This window comes from Salvia miltiorrhiza, chromosome 5, assembly GCF_028751815.1.
Source record: "Salvia miltiorrhiza cultivar Shanhuang (shh) chromosome 5, IMPLAD_Smil_shh, whole genome shotgun sequence".
Lineage (NCBI taxonomy): Eukaryota > Viridiplantae > Streptophyta > Magnoliopsida > Lamiales > Lamiaceae > Salvia > Salvia miltiorrhiza.
The window spans coordinates 46,583,609-46,605,103 of record NC_080391.1 but is presented as its reverse complement, the minus strand read 5'-3'; the positions used below and the strand labels follow the sequence as shown (position 1 = coordinate 46,605,103).

Sequence of the window (21,495 nt, the reverse complement as noted above, 5' to 3'; positions counted from 1 at the left end):
CACGCGGCGAATAAAAGCAATAACTGATGAAAAGTAAAATGTTCGGGGTGCCAAGAACTTCTTCACGTTGCACAACATTAGCCTTTTATACTGCCGAATGGTAGAGGCCTAACCCTAGCTGCGCCGGTTCCAAATCTTCGCCGGGATCTTCTTTCCTTAATTAGCTCGATCTTTGATTGATCCTGATTGAAGATGGCGTCCAGCTGCAAGCTTAGTCAACCTTTCCCATCCCTTCGGTCCTTCTAGTCTCTTCTTCAACCTTCCGCTTGTTCCATGAGATCTCCGAGATTGACCTTCCTTTTATGGCTCTGGCTGCCTGCTTCTTCCGGTAACGATCAGATCGACTGCTCTTATCGGTGTGGCTCATACCAGGTGGTTGCTCCAGGTTCCCATGCCCCAAGTTGAATTGGAGAGGTACTTGTTGGCCGAAGCTTTATGCTGGTAAACATGATGTAGCAATCTGGGCTTGGTAAGGCCCATACTGACCGCATTTCTTCCGTTTCCGCTCCACTGATCTTCCTTCCTCCACAACTTTGTTTTCCCCCTGGACAGACCTGAACTGACACAAATAAAGAGAAAAACAGGGCCAAATGGCCCAAAAGTCGAAGACGCATCACTCCTCTCGACAAATATAGTAGACTGGGGGCCCAAAACGTTCCGTTTCATCAACGCGTGGACTTCTCATCCTGATTACATGAAGGTGGTTAAGAGAGTGTGGGAGGACTGGGATATCTCTGGGTGGAGTTGTTTTATGCTCAAAGAGAAACTAAAGAAATTGAAACTTGAGTTGAAGGAGTGGAATAAGCTCTCCTTTGGGAATATAGATCATTCTATAAAATCTCTAAAGGATGAGCTGCAAGCTCTCAACATCCTTGATGATACTTTTGGGTTGGAGGAGGAGGAAACCGTTAGGAGAAACGAGATAAAGGCCAATATTATCATCCACTCGAGGAATAAAGGGAGATTTCATTCAAGTAATGGCAGATTTCCATTCGAATGGCAAGATACCAAGAGGGTGTAACTTGTCCTTCATCGTCCTCATTCCCAAGAAGGAGGGTGCTACTTCAATTGAAGAGTTCAGATCGATTTCACTGATTGGGAGTATTTACAAGATCATCGCCAAGGTTCTAGCGGGAAGGCTGAAAGAAATTATGGACTCCATCATTTCAGAAAATCAAAGCGTGTTTATCAAAGGTAGGATGATCCTTAATGGGGTGGTGATTCTCTACGAAGCTATTTCTGAAGCGGCAAAAAAGAAAAAAGAAAGGTTGATATTTAAAATTGATTTTGCAAAAGCTTATGACTCGGTTGAATGAGACTACATCGACGTTATGTTGGAGAGATTAAATTTCGATATCACTTGGAGAAAATGGATGAGAGGGTGCTTTTCGTCAGCAACGGCTAATGTTCTCGTTAACAGATCACCGTCAGGAAAATTCCGACTCGATAGGGGATTACGGCAGGGAGACCCTTTGTCTTCATTCTTATTCTTGATCGCCACCGAGGGGCTGCACTCTCTTACTTGCCGTGTTGTGGAAAGATAGTATCAAGGTCTCTCATCTCCAGTATGCCGTCGATACTATTTTCATTATGGATCAAGGTGAGGCGAATGTGACAATAGTGAAACATATCCTTAGCCCATTTCAATGGATCTCGGGCCTTGCGGTGAATTACAATAAAAGCTTGCTCATGGGAATCCGGGTTGACGAGAGCAGAATGGTTAGATTGGCTGACATACTCAAGTGTAAAGTCGGGTCTATTCCTTTCAAATACCTTGGAATTAAAGTCGGTGGTCGGAGTAACAAAGTGGTGGACTGGAGCTATATGGTTTGATAAAGTTAAAAAGAAAGTGGAGGGTTGGAAGAATCGAAAGCTATCTCTTGCGGGGAGAAGCACGCTGGTACGCTCGGTACTTCAAGCTATTCCTATTTACCAACTTTCTTTCTCTCTGATCTCAAAGTTTACGGTAAAATAGCTCATTTCCGTCTGCTGATGGTTTTTGTGAGGAGGGAGGGGTGTGGCGTCCTCTTCAATTCTATGGGTGAAATGGAATGATCTATGCTTGGATTTAAAAGAAGGGGGGCTTGGCTTTAAAAATATTGAATGGTTTAATAGAGCCCTTGTTGTGAAATTTAATAGAGCCTTTGTTGTGAAATGGGTGTGGAGATTTTTGGAGGGCAAGGGTGAATTGTGGGCTAGAGGTCTTACGTCAGTATACAGGGAGTTGAAGTGGGGTCTGGAGGATGGTACTGGTGTCGGCCTTAGGAGGGGGGGTGGTAGCTGGTGGGGTAAAATAGTGGGCATGGCTTGTGGGGTGGCCGGGGATTGGTTTAAGAAGAATTTGAGGCGAGTTGTGGGGGACGGGAGAGACACCAAATTCTGGACGCAGGTGTGGTTTGGGACGCAGCCACTCAAGAACTCGTTTCCTAGACTATTCCACATTTGCAAAGATTCGGAGGCTAATATTAGTGATTTGGGGAAGTGGGTCAATGGGCAGTGGGTGTGGGAGCTTAAATGGTGGCGTGAACTTTGGAGAGGGAGAAGGAAACGACTTATCATTTGCTTGCTAGGCTGGTGGGTTTCTCCCCTTGTGCAGATAGGAAAGATAGATGGGAATGGGGTGGAAAAAAAGATGGAGCTTACACCACAAGCTCGGCGTATCGTATTATCAAGGATCACTCCCAGATGAACCTGCCAGAAAGTGTCAGTTCAAATGCCTATGGTAAAATTTGGAAAGCTCCGGCTACTCAAAAGGCTAGAATGACGGCATGGAGAGCTCTAAAAAATTGATTACCTACCTGCGACAATCTGATTAAGAGAAAGGTGAAATTGGACGTGGTGGAAAGTAGTTGTAATGCATGTTTTCTGTCGAAGGAAACGACATCTCATCTTTTTCTTCGTTGCCCAAAGACAGAGGCTGTGTGGGATTGCATTCAGGGATGGATCAGTATTCATACGGTACGGCCGCTTGGCCTCGAGGAGCATCTCACGGCTTTCATACATCTGGCACATGGCAAGAGGAGCCTACACTTCCTGCTAGCATTATGGATCTGTACGACTTGGGTGTTGTGGAGACGACGCAATGAGAGCTGATTTGAAGGGAAGGCTTGGGAGATCAAAAATACTTTTGCTGAAATTCAAGCTCGAATGTGGAGCTGGACCTCTATCTTTAATGTACTCGAGTGTGGTGGAGCACTGAATCACCAACATCTAAACTAGAAAGTTGATAATAGATCGGAACCTGAAGGAAATAGACGGACGGATGCTTCTTTCACTCTTCAATGGAACAGTTCTTTACAAACACCAAAATATACAGGAAAAACTTGAGAGAAAAGATCGGTCCCTTCTACTATTACAGATATGCTATTTATAAGAGATGAAGAGGAGAGGGTAAGATTGTCTTTTCCTTCATGGCACGTGCTCGGTACGTCCTTGGTGTCGTTGTCACTGGTGATTGTCCTTGCTCCAACGGCCTTGCAGCTTTTGCCTCCTTCAGAAAGTAGTTGGGAATTCTTCGCTTGCGCCGGCATCTTCAGGTGTTGAAGTCTGCGCTGCCTTCTCCAAGGAGCGCTGGTGCTGCGCTGCTCTCTCGTAGGGTGGCGATGACTGCGCTGCTTTTTCATGGGATGGCGATGACTGCGCTGCTCCTTCATGGGATGCCGATCGCTGCGCTGCTCTCTCAAAGAGGGCGCTAACTGGGATCTCCATTCTTTGTCCTGCACTGTTAGTTTTCCTATTTTGTGCAATAATCATTAAGGCAGTAGATCTTTCATATTGGTAACATATGGAGTACGGGTCGTGTGCTGCGCTGATGAGGACCTTATCCCTCATCAGCTACTCCCCCCTTATTCTACGAAAAGAAGTAGATTTTCACGTGAATTTTCGTAGATGAAAAGTGTTTGCTTTGAGGTATGGAGGAATGGCCGATATTCGGGAAGGCAGTGAGTGAGCCTGCGCAGGAGGGCTTCATATCGCCGTCTGTGTCGACTGGCATGGTACAGAACTTGTCCCATCGCATTTAATGTGATCTGATGTTTTTGAGTACTTTGTGACGTCCTTCCACGCTTTTATTTTTGTGAGGATGAGATCTCGACCCTTCGTTTTCACCCACCATTCTGGGATGAAATCCTAACCTTCCATTTTCCTTTCGCACATCCCAACCCTAATGATTATTCTCCCTCCCTTCCCTCGATTCAAATTCCCCTCTTATAAATACCCTCCATCACCTTCATCTTCTTCTTCTTCTCCTTCTCCGAACTTCCTTTTAGACTTTTCCGATTTCTCCGATCTCTCGTCGTCCCCAATTTCCTTGTTAGGCTTCCCCTCCGACCATCACTTCTCCTACCAGGTTAGGTTCTCCCTTCCTTCATTATCCCCTGTGGCCTGCTCGCTTCCTCTCGGTTGTGTTGTTGCGTGCTTGTTTTCTTTTTGTTTTGTGTGTTGTTTTGTTGTTTTTTTTTTCGTGCGTTCGCCATGGCCACCGTGGGTGCCCGACAGCAACAAATAAATGAGGCGGATGATATGACGTGCCAAGGTTGTCATTTTCCTCGTTCCACCATCTCCACCGCCCAAATGGCGGAAGTACGGGGGTTGTTACGCATTAAGCCGGATGATCGTGAACTGAAAATCCGGATGCAGCGGGAATCCGGCGATATGCCTGATGCGGACGGACAATGGCGCCCGGACACCATCCCTATTTGGTATGCGCAGGTGAAGGCGGGTCTGCGCTTACCGCCTTCCCCTTTTCTTGTGGGAATATGTGAACGATTCGGGATCCCCTTTTTTCAGATCTCCCCTTCTTCTCTCCGGAGAGCCCATATTTTACATATCCTCTGCGCTGCTAATAACTACCCCCATAGTGTAGAGTTGTTTCACCAGACCCACATCCTAAAAAAGACCGATTGTCACTACAACTTTACTGCCAAGCCGAAGATGAATTTGACATTCCTAGGTAATCTTCATTCTATGGATAAGAAGTTTCGTGATAAGTATTTCTTTGTATAAGTGCGGAATGGGACTTGGGCGGACTGCGCAGGGACTGACGAGGTGGAGTGGCATCGGACGAAGCACTCCTCTCCTCCAAATAGAAAACCCCTAGGTGACCTAGAAATCGCCTTCATCGATCTTCTGGGCCAAGCCTTTGCTGCCAAAGATTTTGATGTCCTTAAACTAGTCGCTTCTCCCTCTGTCTTGGCTGGGGCTGGCCTCTTCTCCCGTTATCCCCCAACCTCCATCGGTATATTCCAAATGTTTGTATCGTCTTTCGTGCTAAAGATCTTCATTTCCTAATCATTCTCCTTCCTGCGCAGGTATGTGGAGATCAGCTGAGCACGGTACCATTGCTTCATTCAGTTTCCTTCCTGATCCTGTTGTTGGGGGAGACACTACCCCGTAGACTGGGTCTGCGCAGCACGTGTCCCCTGAGTCTTTCAATCCTGGGCGGCCCCGTCCGGGTTCGTCTGCTGCTGACATTCAACCTCTTCGACTCCACGACGAAGGTGATGCGAGTTCCGCTGAGGGTACTCGTAAGCGTCGCAAGACTCGACAGGTAGTCTCGTCCAAGAAGAAAAAGGTCCCTGCTTCTGGTGCCGAGAGTAAAGATTCTTTCGAAGCCTTACTCGATGATGTGCCTCGTCAAGCTGCGCCGGCAAGGGAGGGGTCTGACTCCGTTATGGAGATTCCAGGCCCTCGTGCTTTGAAGGATTTGACCGGTCAGGAGTGCCGGTCCCAGATGGAATCGCAGATCGCCTCTGTCGACCTGCGCAGGTACGATGTCATGAACATGGGGGACCTGGCCTTTGACATGTGCCTGGGCGTAGAGCAGGTAAGCTATGCGTGTTTTTGTTTTTGTGACATTACTATTGTGCGAGTATTTTTATTCATCCCCTGGATTGTGATTGTGTCTGCGCAGTTGCGGGTGAAGTGCTTGTCGGCCTCCCGACATATGACCCGGGCAGCCGTTGATCTTCATGAAAAGGAGGGGGAACTCATGGCCTCTCTGGCTGATAATACTGAGTTACGGGAACAGCTGCGCCAAGCTCAGGCTGAACTGTCTCAGATGAAGGTGAAGAAGGAGTCCCTCGAGACTGAGCTCGCTCGTGTGTCCCAGAGCAAGGAGGAAGAACTCAAGGCTCTCAAGCATGAGATGTCGGAGGAGTGCCGGGCAAAGTTGAATCAGATGAAGACAACGATTGCCGATCAAGAAAACCAAGCCTTCATGCGGGGGATACAAGAGTTTCGCCAACAATACTTCCTGACTGCGCGTGGTCAATTGTTCCTGCGCTATATGTTAGAGGATTCTCTTCAAGCTTTCCGCCGTTCCCCTGACATGCTCCTCTTGATGGGGCCTGCCATGCAGTTCTTGGTTAAGGAAGGCAGTCGGCTCGCTCTTGACCAGGTGGGAGCGACGCCTGATCAGCGCAGCAAATTTGACTTTGAGGCTGTACTGAAGCAAGTGGATGACACCAGTCTAAATGGGCTGTTGGGCGTCGATCCTTCCGCCCCTTCGACTCCTGGTTGGTGGCTTCCTGTTTTGGATAAGGCCCTCCAGCTCTTTGCTAGGGATGAGACGAGGGATGCCCTACCTGCGGCGCCGGTGATTCGGTCTCCTTATCTGAATGAGTTGCGCTGCCATATGCGTTCTCCTCGAGGCAACTATCCCGGGGGGAACTTGGTCTACCCTCCTCCAACTTCCTCCTCGGTCGTGCCCGACTCTCAGGGCCAAAAGGGGTCTAGCTCCCGAGCGGCGCAGGGTGGGACGGAAGTTGTGGTAGCAGAGGCTGCGCAGGAGGAGGTTGTGTTTCATCTGCCGGTGGTGACGGATCCGGTGATCGAGGAGATTGCGCAGCCTGCCTTTGTTGAAGATCCCCCTGTTGAGGAGTTCATCGTGGATCCTCCTTCTTCTCCCCAACGCCTTGACTGACCAACTCCCTTCTATGTTTCTTTTGTTTGTAAAAAGATTGTTCTTTTTGTAGACATTATCCCAATTGTAAAGTTTCTCTTGAACCCATTTTATATAATCGTATGGTTTGATTTTCTTTGAATGCTCTGGATGGTGTTATTTTATTTTATATAACCATATTTCGTGTTTATCTTCATGACTTCCTACTTCTCTGTAAAAGGCTCGTTGTTGAAATCTGACTAATTATGAATATGATCAGAATTCTGTTGAGTACTTATGTGTTGGGAAAAATGTATGTAAGCAACTATGAAGAATTTTGTTTTAAGATTTTAGCTCTCTATCTTTCTGTCATTTGTGCGGCCATTGTGTATCCCTCTTTTAAGCATCCGCTGTCCCGTTTTCTGCGCAGTCACATCTGCGCGTCCACTATCCCCTTGGTTTGCACAGTCACATCTGCGCGTCCACTACCCCCTTGGTTTGCGCAGTCATATCTGCGCGTCCACTATCCCCTTGGTTTGCGCAGTCATATCTGCGCGTCCACTATCCCCTTTGAGTGATAGTGCTATTTTCTTTCTTTAGATCCTTAGTGATAGTTTCTCTTGAATAGTTTCCCTCATGATGGTACGCCCTTAAGATGGAACACGGATGGTACACCCCCGCAGAGCGGCCCTCAAGATGGTACACCCTTAAGATGGAACACAGATGGTACACCCCCGCAGAGCGGCCCTCAAGATGGTACACCCTTAAGATGGAACACAGATGGTACACCCCCGCAGAGCGGCCCTCAAGATGGTACACCCTTAAGATGGAACACAGATGGTACACCCCCGCAGAGCGGCCCTCAAGATGGTACACCCTTAAGATGGAACACAGATGGTACACCCCCGCAGAGCGGCCCTCAAGATGGTACACCCTTAAGATGGAACACAGATGGTACACCCCCGCAGAGCGGCCCTCAAGATGGTACAAGTTCAGTGTTGGTGTGTGTTTAGGTGTTATGCAAGTAAGAGAAGGTTTCCCTAAACCATGAAATCCATTTTATTAAGATGTCCATGGCCCAAACCTCGTTAAAACCCAGTGGGAAAAAGAGTGTTTGGTCTACATGATGGAAACTGAAAAAGAGTGCTTACACGTAAAATTTCTTAAGGTTATTTATGTTCCATGGCCTGGTTAAGGGCCGCCCTCCTTGATCTGCTAGATGATAAGCTCCTCCCCCCAGGACCTCCGTGATAACAAAAGGACCTTCCCAGTTAGCTTCAAATTTTCCTACAGGCTTCAATGCGTCTGCCCGCTTGAGTACCAAGTCTCCTTTCCCAAGTCTGCGCAGCTTTACCTTCTTGTCGTAACCAGCTTTGATGATACTTTTGTATTTTGCCGCCCTCACCTGTGCTTCCTCTCTATGTAGCTCAATCAGATCCAAGTCCAGTCGGCGCAGTTCCTCATTCTGTGCAGTGTCATAGGTAGTAACCCGATGAGATTCCAGCCTTACCTCGGCAGGTACCACAGCGTTCGACCCGTATACCAAAGTGAAAGGAGCCTCTCCGGTTGCGGTTTTCGGACTGGTTCTAAGTGCCCATAACACTGTATCTAATTCCTCAACCCATCGTCCCTTGCTTCGTTCGAGTCTCTTCTTGATCCCTTCGCATATGGTGCGATTTGCCAATTCTACCTGTCCATTGGCTTGAGGGTGGGCGACTAACACAAATTTCTGTGTGATGTCCATCCGCGAACAAAAATCTTCGATCTTCTTGCTCGTGAACTGGGTTCCGTTGTCTGAGACCAAAATCCTTGGCACCCCATACCGACAACAGATGTTCTTCCATATGAACTTTTCCACTGTGTTATCATCGATTTTGGTGACAGCTTCCGCCTCGATCCACTTGGAGAAGTAGTCTACGGCAACTATGAGGAAGCACTTGCCTCCCGGAGCAGTTGGTAATTTACCCACAATGTCGATTCCCCATTTGTCGAAAGGATGCGCAGCATGCATGATCCCCATTTCCTCCCCAGGTATGTTGATTTTGGGAGCGTGTCTCTGACAAGCTTCACATTTTTGCACGAAGGCTTTCGATTCTTTGCTGATTCCGGGCCAGTAGAATCCTGCTCTGATTATCTTCCTTGTCAAATCCCTGTGTCCACCGTGATTACCGCAGCACCCTTGGTGGATCTCTTTTAAAGCAAACCGTGCCTCCTCTGGGGCCAGGCATTTCAAAAATGGATGGGTGAAAGACCTCTTGTATAGCTGATCGTCAATGAGGCAGTAATTCTCGTATTTGGCATACCGTGAGGTATCCTCCTCCATTCGTTTGCCATTTTTCAAATAGTATATGATGGGTGTTCTCCAATCGTCCTTGGTTTCAATGTTGTATACCTGTGCCACCACCGCTCTCTTGGGTTCGAACACCAAGGTAATGTCCTCGCTCCACGTTTGTTCGACTGCACTGGCTACTCTGGCCAGGAGGTCTGCTCGTTGGTTTTCTTCTCTCGGCACTTGTTGTATTTCAAATTTCTCAAACTTTTTCCCAATCTCTTGGACTTTGTCAAAGTAGTGTTTCATTCTCTCTTCTTTTATCCCGTAACCTCCTGTTAACTGTTGTGCCACCAGTTGAGAGTCAGTTTTAATCACTGCGTTGTCGGCTCTGAGTTCTCTAAGTATGTGGGCTGCCCTTAGCACTGCTTCATATTCGGCTTCGTTATTGGATAGTTTATCTTCAAACTTGATAGCGAATTGGTAGATTTCTCCTTCGGGCGCGGTGATGTAGATTCCCACCCCACACCCTTCTTTGGTGACCGACCCATCAACCTGTGCTGTCCACGGTCCCCTCATAGGCCACCTTGTTGCTTCTTGAATGAAGTCCGCCAGTGCCTGCGCTCTAATGGTAGTGCGCGGCTCAAACTCGACTTCGTACTCTCCGAGCTCTATGGCCCATTTCACCATCTTCCCCACTAGATCCGGTCGCCCTAAGATTTGTTTGAATGGTATTATTGTTCTCACAATGACCTTGTGCGATAAGAAGTATGGCCTCAACTTTCTGGCCGTGATCATGATTGTGTACGCGGTCTTTTCAACCTCAGTATAGCGTAGCTCTGCACCCTGGATGACCTTGCTTACGAAGTATATTGGTTTTTGTTGTCGATTCTCCTCCCGGACCAGCACTGAGCTCAGAGATTCAACTCCCACGGAGATGTATAAGTATAATGGTTCCCCCGGAGAGGGTTTTGTCAACACTGGTAGTTTGGTCAGGTAAGCTTTTAGGTCTTCGAAGGCTCTTTGGCACTCACTACTCCATTCAAACCGACTTCCTTTTCGTAGAACCTTGAAGAACGGGAGACTTCGCTCAGCTGAGCGTGAGATGAACCGACTCAACGCGGTAATTCGCCCGTTGAGTGTTTGGATTTCTTTGACATTCCTGGGTGAGGTCATGTTCAGAATAGCTTTAACTTTGTCATTGTTAACTTCGATCCCCTCCGGTGTTACCCTATAACCCAAGAACTTTCCTGACTGCACCCCGAAGGTGCACTTAGCGGGATTGAGCATGAGTTTATTCTTGCGGACTACTGAGAAGGTTTCCTCCAGATCGGCCACGTGGGAGCTGGCCTTAATGCTGCGCACCAACATGTCGTCGACATATACCGAGATATTTCTCCTCAGCTGCGTCCTGAAAATTTTGTCCATCATACGCTGGTATGTGGCCCCTGCATTCTTGAGGCCGAAGGGCATGCTTTCCCACCCGAAGACTCCTGTGCACACTGCGAAGGCGGTTTTGGCTACATCATCTGGATGCATCTTTACCTGATGATATCCTTGGTATGCGTCCATCATGGACAAGAGTTCACACCCTGAAGTAGCATCCACCAGTTGATCTATTCGATGGAGCGGGTAACAGTCCTTAGGGCAAGCTGCGTTGAGGTCTCTGTAGTCCACACACATTCTCCACACCTTGACCTTCTTTTCTACCATGACTGCATTAGATATCCATTCGGGATATTGGATTTCCACGATATGTCCTGCCTCTAGGAGGGCTTGGACCTGTTCCCGAATAGCTGCATCCTTCTCCGCGCCAAAGTGTCTTGTTTTCTGTCTGACTGGTTTAACCGTCGGGTCCACATTAAGACGATGTTCGGCTAGCTCTCTGTCTATCCCTTTAAGATCAGAAGTGTTGAATGCGAATACATCCGCGTTCCTGCGCAGGCATGCGGTAACTTCCTTTTGGAGGGTTGGTGCCATTCCCGCTCCAATTCTGGTAGTGTATCCTTCCCTGTCAGGAAAAAGTTCAATGAGCAAGCATGCATCACTCGTGGAAACGAGTGGCTGTTTATCAACTCCATCTCTGAGTTCCATGATTTCTCTGCGTTCGGGGTTTGACGCGGTGACTATCCCCATCTTCTCATTTCTCTGATCATTAGGTTCCCCCGGGACATTTGCTTGCTTTCGTTTCTGCTTTCGGGTGTTGGGATCGTCTCCAACACTATCATTCTGTTAAGTTAGTGTTTGCACATGACATTGCTTCGATGTAGCTTGATCCCCCCACACCTCCCCAATTCTTCCACCGTCTATCGGAAACTTCATTTTGAGGTAGAATGTGGAAACTACTGCCTTGAAGGTGTTAAGCGCGGGCCGCCCCAAGATGATGTTGTACGTAGGTTTCAGAGCGTCTATGATCAAAAATCTGATTGTTCTGGTTTTATAACCCTGCGATCGTCCCAAGGTAACTGGCAGTTCTACCATTCCGATTGGTACTACTGATTCTCCTGAGAATCCATAGAGTGGTGCATTCGTTGGTTCAACATTGACATCCGAGCCAAGGGCCTTCCAGCAGTTCCAGTACACAATGTTCACCGCGCTGCCTGAGTCCACAAAAACTCGGTAGACCAGGCATCCAGCCACGTCTGTTGAGAAGACTAAGGCGTCATCATGGGGGTACATTAACGGTCTGGCATCTTCCGGGCCAAAGGATATGGTGGGTTCGCTGGCTGCGCTGGTGATAGCCATGACCTTAGAGTTAAAGTGTCCTGTTCTCACAGCCCTGACAAGTTGTTTCTTCGCTCTGTTTGATGTAGGCATACCGTTTTCTCCAACGATCATATGAATTTCCCTCTGGAAAGGTGGTCGTTCTGGTGCCTCATTCCTTAATTCTCTTTCCCGCCTGTCGTCTGGGTCATTCCTTCTCTCCCCCCGTCACGCCTATGGTTACCCCGGTCACGGTTGTGCTGTTCTCCGTTCATCGCTCTCGGGGGTCCAGTGACGAATCTGTCTAGTCGACCTTGTCTCACCAATATCTCCAACTGATTCATCAGGTGTCCGCAATTTGCGGTTGTGTGCCCATAAGCGTTATGGTATTCGCATAATTGGTCATTTTTCCCTGGTTTGGGATCACCGCGGGTGTAATTCCATGGGGCTCGGAACCAAACTTCATCTTTGACAAGATGGAAAATCTCGTCAGCAGGTCTGTCCAAAGGGTGACGCTCATGTGTATCCCCAGTTCTGTTGCGCCGGTCTGGCTGCGCAGGTCTCGGAGAGGGAGGCCTTGTTTCGACCGCCATGGCTGGCATTCTCGGTGGCAGACCCTTATATGGTATTCTCTGAGAGTGTTTTTCGCCGGGATGCATCCCGTTGTCACCTTTCTTCACGCGGAGTTTATCGGCTTCAGCCCTACGTGCAGCCTTGGCATCCTCCAATTGTAGGTATCCTGGTAATATAGCCATGATGTTGTCGAATTCCTTAGGCGGTGTTATTTGTAATGCGTCGAAAAGGGGACCTTGCTTTAATCCTCGAACGAACGCATAACATTTGATCAATGATTCTGCCTCCGGTGTGTCTAACACGGCCATGTTGAACCTTGTCACGTACTCCCTTAACGATTCCTGTGGTTCCTGTTTGACATCCATCAAAGATATAGCGGTCTTTCCCATTCTCTTGGAGCTAGCAAACTGTCGCATAAACATGAGGTATAAGTCCCCATAAGAGTAGATGGAGCTGCTTTTCAAGTTGTGGAACCATCTCTGGGCCATTCCTGATAAGGTGGTGGCAAAAATTCGGCATTTTATGCCTTCTCCATATTGGTGTAACGATGCTAGGCCCTCGAACCGTGCCATATGTGCTTCCGGGTCAGTTGTCCCATCATAATCGAGAGATACTGGGCGATAATTCACTGGTAAGGGTTCCAGTAAGATCTCGTCTGAGAATGGACTATTGCTTAGTCTTGGCACTTGTCGGTGAGGTGCATTCCTCATTCTTCCCCCAGATGTGCCCATGGCCCTGCGCTTGTGTGGAGTTTCCCTTCGAGGTTCTTCCTCCTGTTCTTCCGATGAATATGCTTCCTCATCGGAGACTTCATTCCTTACGGTTTCTTGGGGATGCTCTCTCAGTTCCGTTTCTAGGCTCTTCAGCTGACTTTTAAGAAATGATACTCTCTCTTTGAGTCTAGTGTTCTCCCTCTGGGTGCCCCGACTGCGCTGTGGAGTAGTGCCGCTTGTAGAGTCGCCTACATCCTCTATTTGGACACTATTAGTGACAAACCTCCTCTTGTTCTTCCCTTGTCCTTCCCCGGTATTTCCCATTCCTTTTTGCGTGACCGGGTGTGATATGTTAGGTAATTCGTGGTTCCTGTCCTGGGTTGGTACTGTGGTGGTTTTCTTGTGTATGATAGGCTCAACTTCTCCCAATGCTGTCGGGGTAACGGGGGGGGGGGGTTGCATCCCTGCCAGTTGCCGGATTGTGGCATAGTTGAGCATCGTTAGCATTTGCTCAGTGAGCGTGACATTGAGGAGCCCTTGCGTGGAAGTAGGCACCGTACCCTCTGGTGCCGAAGTTCTGATCAAAGATTGTGTTGTTCCCGGAGTAGTCCCAGTAGGCCCCGAGGCCGGGTTGTTGAAAGTGGTGAAACCTGGCGGTGTGAGTTCAGACAAATTAATCCCTTGGGTCGAAGGGATCCCAGCCTTCCCGGTTCCTGACTCTCCTGCGACTGTATCAAAATCCTTAGCCAGATTCCTGTACGGGTCATCGGTTCCCATGATTGGTACCTGAAGGAAATAGACATGTTAGTATAAGGACATATGAAAAATTATCGCTGCGCAGGGGGCCTGCGCAACCCTGTTCTCGTAACCCCTAGAATCATTGTCTGCCCTGGTGGGACCCGTAAAACCCTAGAGAAACCCTGGAGAGATTCTTAAAACGAAAGATTCATAGAAGCCCACGAACTTCGGCCCATAGAGCCATTCCGGATCAAATGTACGGATTTCTTCGAAGAGAAAAGTTGTGTAGAAAACCCTTCCTCATAGATATTCATGAGGAACATCAAGCTTTTCTGGGAAATAAACCCAGAAAAGATATCTCCACATTTCATCGCCAGGAAGAAAAAAAAACCATTGTGACAATAAGGAGCTCGGTTATGTGGTAATCGTTACCAAAGAAAACAAACGTTAGTGAACATTGATATTATGCACAACAACATGTAAAAACAGAGCATGCATGTAAAATTTCAGAGCTCTCAAATCAACAAAAACTCTCGCCCAAACTCAACTGTTCCCATGTGCACACGAATGATAAGTGAACTTCTACAAGCGGAAAAGACTCATCTAAAGAACGAACACCCCATCCCCCAGCTAAGATTTGCAACAAACACATTAGGATCTAAGAATCATACGAGCTCAGTAGGTGTCAAGGAAATTTTTCATGTCTTCTTCCAAGATTTTTCATGCATAACACGCAAAGAACTTAGATCAAAACACACGTTTGAAAATTTTCCTCACAGCATACTCATACACCATAGATCTCCACTTATATCGAACAAGAACATGAAGAACAGAACCTCCAGACACACCCAAAAACTCACGCCTTAACTAGCATTTTTCCCACAGACGGCGCCAGTTGGTGGAGCACTGAATCACCAACATCTAAACTAGAAAGTTGATAATAGATCGGAACCTGAAGGAAATAGACGGACGGATGCTTCTTTCACTCTTCAATGGAACAGTTCTTTACAAACACCAAAATATACAGGAAAAACTTGAGAGAAAAGATCGGTCCCTTCTACTATTACAGATATGCTATTTATAAGAGATGAAGAGGAGAGGGTAAGATTGTCTTTTCCTTCATGGCACATGCTCGGTACGTCCTTGGTGTCGTTATCACTGGTGATTGTCCTTGCTCCAACGGCCTTGCAGCTTTTGCCTCCTTCAGAAAGTAGTTGGGAATTCTTCGCTTGCGCCGGCATCTTCAGGTGTTGAAGTCTGCGCTGCCTTCTCCAAGGAGCGCTGGTGCTGCGCTGCTCTCTCGTAGGGTGGCGATGACTGCGCTGCTTTTTCATGGGATGGCGATGACTGCGCTGCTCCTTCATGGGATGCCGATCGCTGCGCTGCTCTCTCAAAGAGGGCAGCTAACTGGGATCTCCATTCTTTGTCCTGCACTGTTAGTTTTCCTATTTTGTGCAATAATCATTAAGGCAGTAGATCTTTCATATTGGTAACATATGGAGTACGGGTCGTGTGCTGCGCTGATGAGGACCTTATCCCTCATCAGAGTGGAAGGATACCTTCTTAACATGATGTTCTAAAGACATCTCGAAGGTCTTGTGTACTTGATTTGGGCATTTTTGATGCCTACCTCCTTTTAATAAGTTTTATTTTTCGAACAAAAAAAAAATTATTGTAGCAAGAAAAAGTAATTATTGATATGAATAAAAGTAATGTAATTTTTTACTCGTTAGAAAACTTGTGTGCGTGGGTTGACGAAGCGGTAATGGGTTAATTCCTAAGGCCAAAGGTCTTGGGTTCGAGTCCCCTGTGGCGTTGCCTTTTAATTTCTTTATTTAATATTGTAAATTTATCAAAAAAAAGTAACTATTGATATAATGAAAGGTAATGTTTCAAAAATATTACATTTCGTCATGTCGATAATTATTTTTCATCATAATAATAATTACTTTGAAATAACATAGAAATAAATAAAATACAGAAAGATTAAAAAAAAATACAGAAAAAAAATCAAGTAATCATTCAAGTAATTATCGCCGTAAGAAAAACTAACTATTAATACGATGAAAGGTAATGTTTCAAAAATATTACCTTTATTAATGTCGAAAATTACTTTTCATCATAATAATAATTACTTTGATATAACATAGAAAAAAAATAAAAAAAAAATAACTATTAATACGAAAAAAGTAATGTTTATTTTAGTCATGAGAACTTGTATTTTTAACTATTTGGTCAATTAATCATTATTCTAAGAAAAATAATCATTATCGTAAGAAAAAATAATCATTGATATTAAGAAAGGTAATGTTTCGAAACATTACATTTCTTCAGGTTCAAGACCGCGCGCGCCCAGCCCGTCCAGCCTGCTTGCGCGATCCCGCGCCCAACCCGCCCAATCCACGCCCAGCCTGATCCGACCCACGCCCCAGCCTAACCTGACCTGTCTTTTTCATACATTTACAGGAGGCCAACTCTTTTCTATGTTCAGAGTAAAAATCACTTCAAATTTGCCCCTTTCTTAAACGAATTCGCCGATATACGAATGCATTTTATTTTTCGATGAACTATATTAATCTCATTATGTTTAATGATTAAAGTTAAAGGTCTTGAGTTTGAGTCCATTGTAACACAATAGTATTAATTTATAAAAGAATCAAAACCAAAAAATCACACATACACACACTATTGAAAAAATAAATATACATAACATTGCATACACGATAGTATTTTTTATGAAAAAACGTCATATACCAGCACTTTTTTTGTATATACAACGCTTGAAAACTCGTTTTTAGGAACCACATACTATTTTAGGAAAGTGCCAATTCTAGTAGGACAAACAAAAAAGGCAAGTGTGCCAATTCTAATGGGACGGAGGGAGTACAAAATTCACTATATTTTGATGGGAATAATCTACATTATTTTCCATCTCCAATATTAATGGTCAATTTATACACGGTTACACATGTGGAGTATTTACACTCTTAAAATATTCAATGAAATATTGTATTTTTTTGTCGGCGTAATTTTTGAAGATGTTGTAATTGCAAAATAATTAAATACATTATTATAATTGAAACAATTACATAAATATGCTGTAATTGCAAAATGTTTATATGTTTTGATTTTCAAGACTGGTATCCGTACTTTTAAACATAAAAAAAAAAAAAAAGTAAGACTACTATTTGTCGTTTGCGAGGTATTTATTTCCTATTATGTATATTATTTTTGTGATATGACCTAAATCTTTGGCTTTACGAATTTTATGATCTATAAAAGTCGGTTTGAGATCAGTCTCATCCGGTTCTCACCGAGAGGGTGATCTTGTGTACACCCAGGTGTATTGTATACTCGGGTCAAATTTGACCCGGATCCGTAAAGATAGTATATTAACTAAGGGCTTAGAAAGTTAATCAACTGAGCAATCAGCTCAGGCGGTTCGAACCCTTTCCTTTAATTTCAAAGGTTGCGCGTTCGATTCTAAGCAGGAGCATTCCCACTTCCTTTATTTTTATTCAGGCGCATTTTGGTGAATTAAGGCACTTCATTTATTTTGTTCTTCTTTTTTCTTTTTCTTTTTTCGTTTTTTTATTCTTTTTTTTTTGTTCTTTTTAGTTTTCAGTTTCTTTTTCTTCTTCTCTTTCTTTTTTTGTTTTTTTCTTTGACACAATTTTGCTTAATAAAAAAATATTATTTGCTTTAATAAATGAAACAATATTTATATTACAAATGACACTTTTAAATATATCTAAATAACACTAAGTAAATAACATTTTTAATATATCTAAAAATTACATTTTTTAAATTAAATAACACTATTTTTTAGTAAATGACATTTTTAATATATCTAAATGACACTATTTTTCTTAGTAAATGATATATTTAATGTATCGAAAAATGACACTATGTATATGAAAATGACACTATTATGTTTTACAAATGACATTATATGGAAATGACACTAACGCTATTATAAATGACCAAATAAACTAAAAGTACTACAAGTTCTCGCATTATAACATTTATCAAAACATTATTTTTCTTCATTCAGTGGTTATTTTTGTCTTACGATAATAGTTACATGACCAAATAATATATTAAAAGTACAAATTCTCGTGAGTAAAAATAATAATTATCGTGAAGAAAGTAACGTTTTACAAATATTATTTTTTTCATGTCGATTATTACTTTTCATCAGAATAATAATTACTTTGAATCATTTATGTTTTTCAACCAACTGTGACGCGTGATCCACACTCAGCTTTCTCCGATCCGTACTCTCCTCTGCCCCTACCCGCACCCAAACCCACCCCTCGACGACCTGACCGGCGGCCCAACTTCACTCCAATCAGTCTCTTGAATGAGGTTGATCTCATCCAAATTTTTGCGGATCTATAAAATCGTTTCGCATAAATATTTGTAAAAGAAAGAAATCGAACATACTCCCTCCGTCCGCCAAAAGTATGACACTTTGGCAGGGCACGAGATTTAATAAAATTAGTGATGATTTTGATGTAGTGGAGAAAGGTTCCCACTACTTTATGAGATGTGTGGTTGAGATTGAATTTGAGATGAGTTTTTTCGTAAATAAAGAGTGTTTGTAATGATAAAATATAAAAGTGGATGATGGGATGAGACCATTGTCTTAAAAAGAAAGTGGTATAATCTTTGCCAACACCCAATATAATAATTGTGTCATATTTTTGACGAAGGGAGTATTAATTATATGGTCTTAAAGTATTTCCAGATAAGAAATAAATAAAACACAATTATATTGTCATTTTAAGTATGTGGGTGAGAAAAGTTGTGTGTCCGGGAACATACATTCAAAAGAAACCGGCTCACTTTGTGCCGGATAAAAGTGGTTACAATAATATTTTTGTGACCCCATCACAATTAATAATCAAACTTTTGTGTTTCCTGTCCAACCATATGTCAATCATAGCTACATAGACCTAAATAAATATATAAATAAATGAATTTTGTATTATGCTAAATCCAGCTATGTAGTTTGGTTGAATTGTCAACCTCATAAACATGCAATCTTCCTAACAGTCGCCCTTGCATGTTTGTGACTCGTTTTAAATGGATAAGAGATTTTAAGTAAAAGTTAAGCAATAATTGTTGTGTTCGAATGTTTTTGTCTTAAATAGAGAACGGGAAAAAGGAAAATAGAGGTGAAAAATAAATCGAATTTAACTTTGCATGAATTTTTAAAAGTTCGAACTCGAAAATTATGTGTCATCCTTCATCTATATGGACTATGGTGGTTCAAAAGAAGACGTATAAGCTTTGAAAATGAATGTATATATATATGTATGTGAAGTGTGAAGTGTGAAGTGTGAAGTGTGAAGTGTGAAGTGTGCAAAGGGATTAAAAAATATATAGTTCAGAAGATTTTGTGTTAGATGGTCTACCGGTCATGATTCTTCAAACGATGTCTATATTTGAACTTTAATTTATAGTTGCTTACGTATTTGTAATAAGGAGAAGGGGCAAAAATAATCCTCCATGTACTAAAAAAATTCAAAATTAACGACGGAATATTTCATAGTTAAACCGCAGAAAATCACCATTCACGATGGAAAATTCAAAATTAACGACGACATAGCAGGCGTCATCTTATGCTTGGTCATATTGTTCACCTACGACGACAACACATAGTTGTTAAATTTAACGACTCATTAACAATGAAAATAGCGATGTAAACCTTAACGAGGACCACGTTAACATCGTTAATATATGTTTTTATTTTTCGTCATAAAGTCATAGCTATATATATATATATATATATATATATATATATAGGGGAGGGCTAGAATAAAAACACATTTTTTTGTATAAAATATGAACAATTTTTAGCCCTTAGATCATTAAGATGTACGGTTGATTCATCACCTTGTTGGATGAATTCAGGTCCTAAGTTCGAATCCCAAAGGTAGCAAAAAAATTATTTTTTCGCAATTCATACAGTTACACAATTGATACGTGTTCTACATAGAAGTCATACATTTTAATTCGTTTATAGTTTATACAAAAAATGTGTTTTTATTCTAGTCCACCCCTATATATATATATATATATATATATATATATTCCGTCGTAAAGGCGTAGTTAATCATGTATTATCTTTTTATTTTTATGTTTGCATTCCATTGTACAAACATCGTAAATTATGTAATATTTTTTATTTTTTTTACATTCCGTTGTAAAGTTGTCATTAATTTTTCATATATATATATATATATATATATAATCCGTAGTAAAGGCGTTGTTAAATATATACTTCATTCGTCTCACTAAACATGATTCACTTCTTTTCGACACGGGGATTAAGGAGAATGAGTAAATTGGATAAAAGTGATAGTGTTCACAGCTTTTCAAAAGTTAAATATTATCTTTTATGGAAATGAGTCATCTTTAGCGGGCCAACCCAAAATGAAAAATGAGCCATCTTTAGTAGGAATGAGGGATTTTTTTTTTGGTCTCAGGCCATCGTTTTATATAATCTTTTTTTTGTTTTCTAATAATACTAGTTTCCAATCTACCTAAAATACAACATTATAATAAATACAAACTAATAAAACTGTCTCAATAGATACATGTTATTGTAGTAAATTCATAAACATCTCAATAAGAACAAACTAATAACAATATATAATAAGTACGTACAAATCATGTATCTAGGGTGGGGGTGAGGGACGGGGGAACACTCCACCAGCCCGAGGATGACTGGAAGAGTGCATAATTTGAGCGAGATGTTGTTGCATCTCCAACTGTCAAGTTTCTATTTCTGCATCCCTCCAACGTTGATCCTTCACCTCAGTCTATAAAGCATCCTCCCACGGCTATGTCCGCTCTAACTCCGAGCGGAGAATACAACTAAAGAAAATTGAGACGTGCTTGTCGAACCAGAAAAACACATCTGAGACATCATACCCAATCCTAGTCTACGCCCTTGATGGTATGGCGTCACCATCTCTCTATAAATCTAGATGACCTTCTCTGGAGTGACATCTCATCCCTGAGTAGAGTGTAACTCCTCGACTCGCCATTATATCTTATGTTATATTTTGATGGCTGACGCACAACTTAAAATGTTATAAAAATATAATTACATGCTTAAAATAAAAAAATTATTTAACTTATGCCCTGAGTCTGTGCCCATCCGTAGAACTATCCTTTTTTACAATGTATCCCCATGAAAGTATTTTACTGTGCATCTGTGATAGAATTGTTTTTCTATTAAGCCTATAATGAACATAGGGGTTCAAAATTATATTACTGAAATATTTATTTTTTACAAAGAAAAATACGTTTGCAACAACTCACCAGATGCTCAGCGTGATCAATATCATTACTTGAGCTTCCAAAGTGGATACATATTCATGTACCTGGACTATCGGGCTCGAATCGACAATTCTTGCTCGCCTGGTGCAACTTAGCCTTGAATTCAGGCGTCTCCCAAAATTGCTTTCACTTTGTGACAATGTCTTTAAGAAGGAATTTAGGGATGTTCCCCATTTCAATATTAATCTTACACCCGTGTACAAAATCTTTATCAGCAATCCTAGTCAATGCGATCCATGTCGTGCGAATGACATCCGAGCTGTAAA

At 43.2% G+C, this 21,495-nt stretch overlaps 2 protein-coding genes across 2 annotated transcripts in view; both read right to left on the bottom strand.

Annotated features, from left to right (window-relative positions):
* Positions 1-8,027: 8,027 nt before the first annotated feature.
* Positions 8,028-11,966, bottom strand: LOC131026016 (uncharacterized). The gene is made up of 2 exons (XM_057955797.1): positions 11,436-11,966; positions 8,028-11,378 (listed from the first exon to the last, which is right to left on the bottom strand). The coding sequence occupies exons 1-2, from the start codon at positions 11,964-11,966 to the stop codon at positions 8,028-8,030; spliced, it is 3,882 nt and encodes a 1,293-aa protein (XP_057811780.1).
* A 3,113-nt stretch (positions 11,967-15,079) lies between these two features.
* The window catches only part of LOC131026015 (uncharacterized), a 51,713-nt gene continuing 45,297 nt past the window's right edge, over positions 15,080-21,495 (bottom strand). The window contains exon 5 of the mRNA XM_057955795.1: positions 15,080-15,321. Coding sequence (XP_057811778.1) covers positions 15,080-15,321 — 242 coding nt within the window. The remainder of the gene's footprint in view (positions 15,322-21,495) is intronic.

Excerpts from the sequence above, each read along its gene's own strand:
- LOC131026016 (XM_057955797.1), bottom strand. The coding sequence starts at position 11,966 with ATGCCTACATCAAACAGAGCGAAGAAACAACTTGTCAGGGCTGTGAGA. Across the intron at positions 11,379-11,435 it reads ACGGTGGAAGAATTGGGGAG|AATGATAGTGTTGGAGACGA; the intron begins GTGTGGGGGGAT and ends CTAACTTAACAG.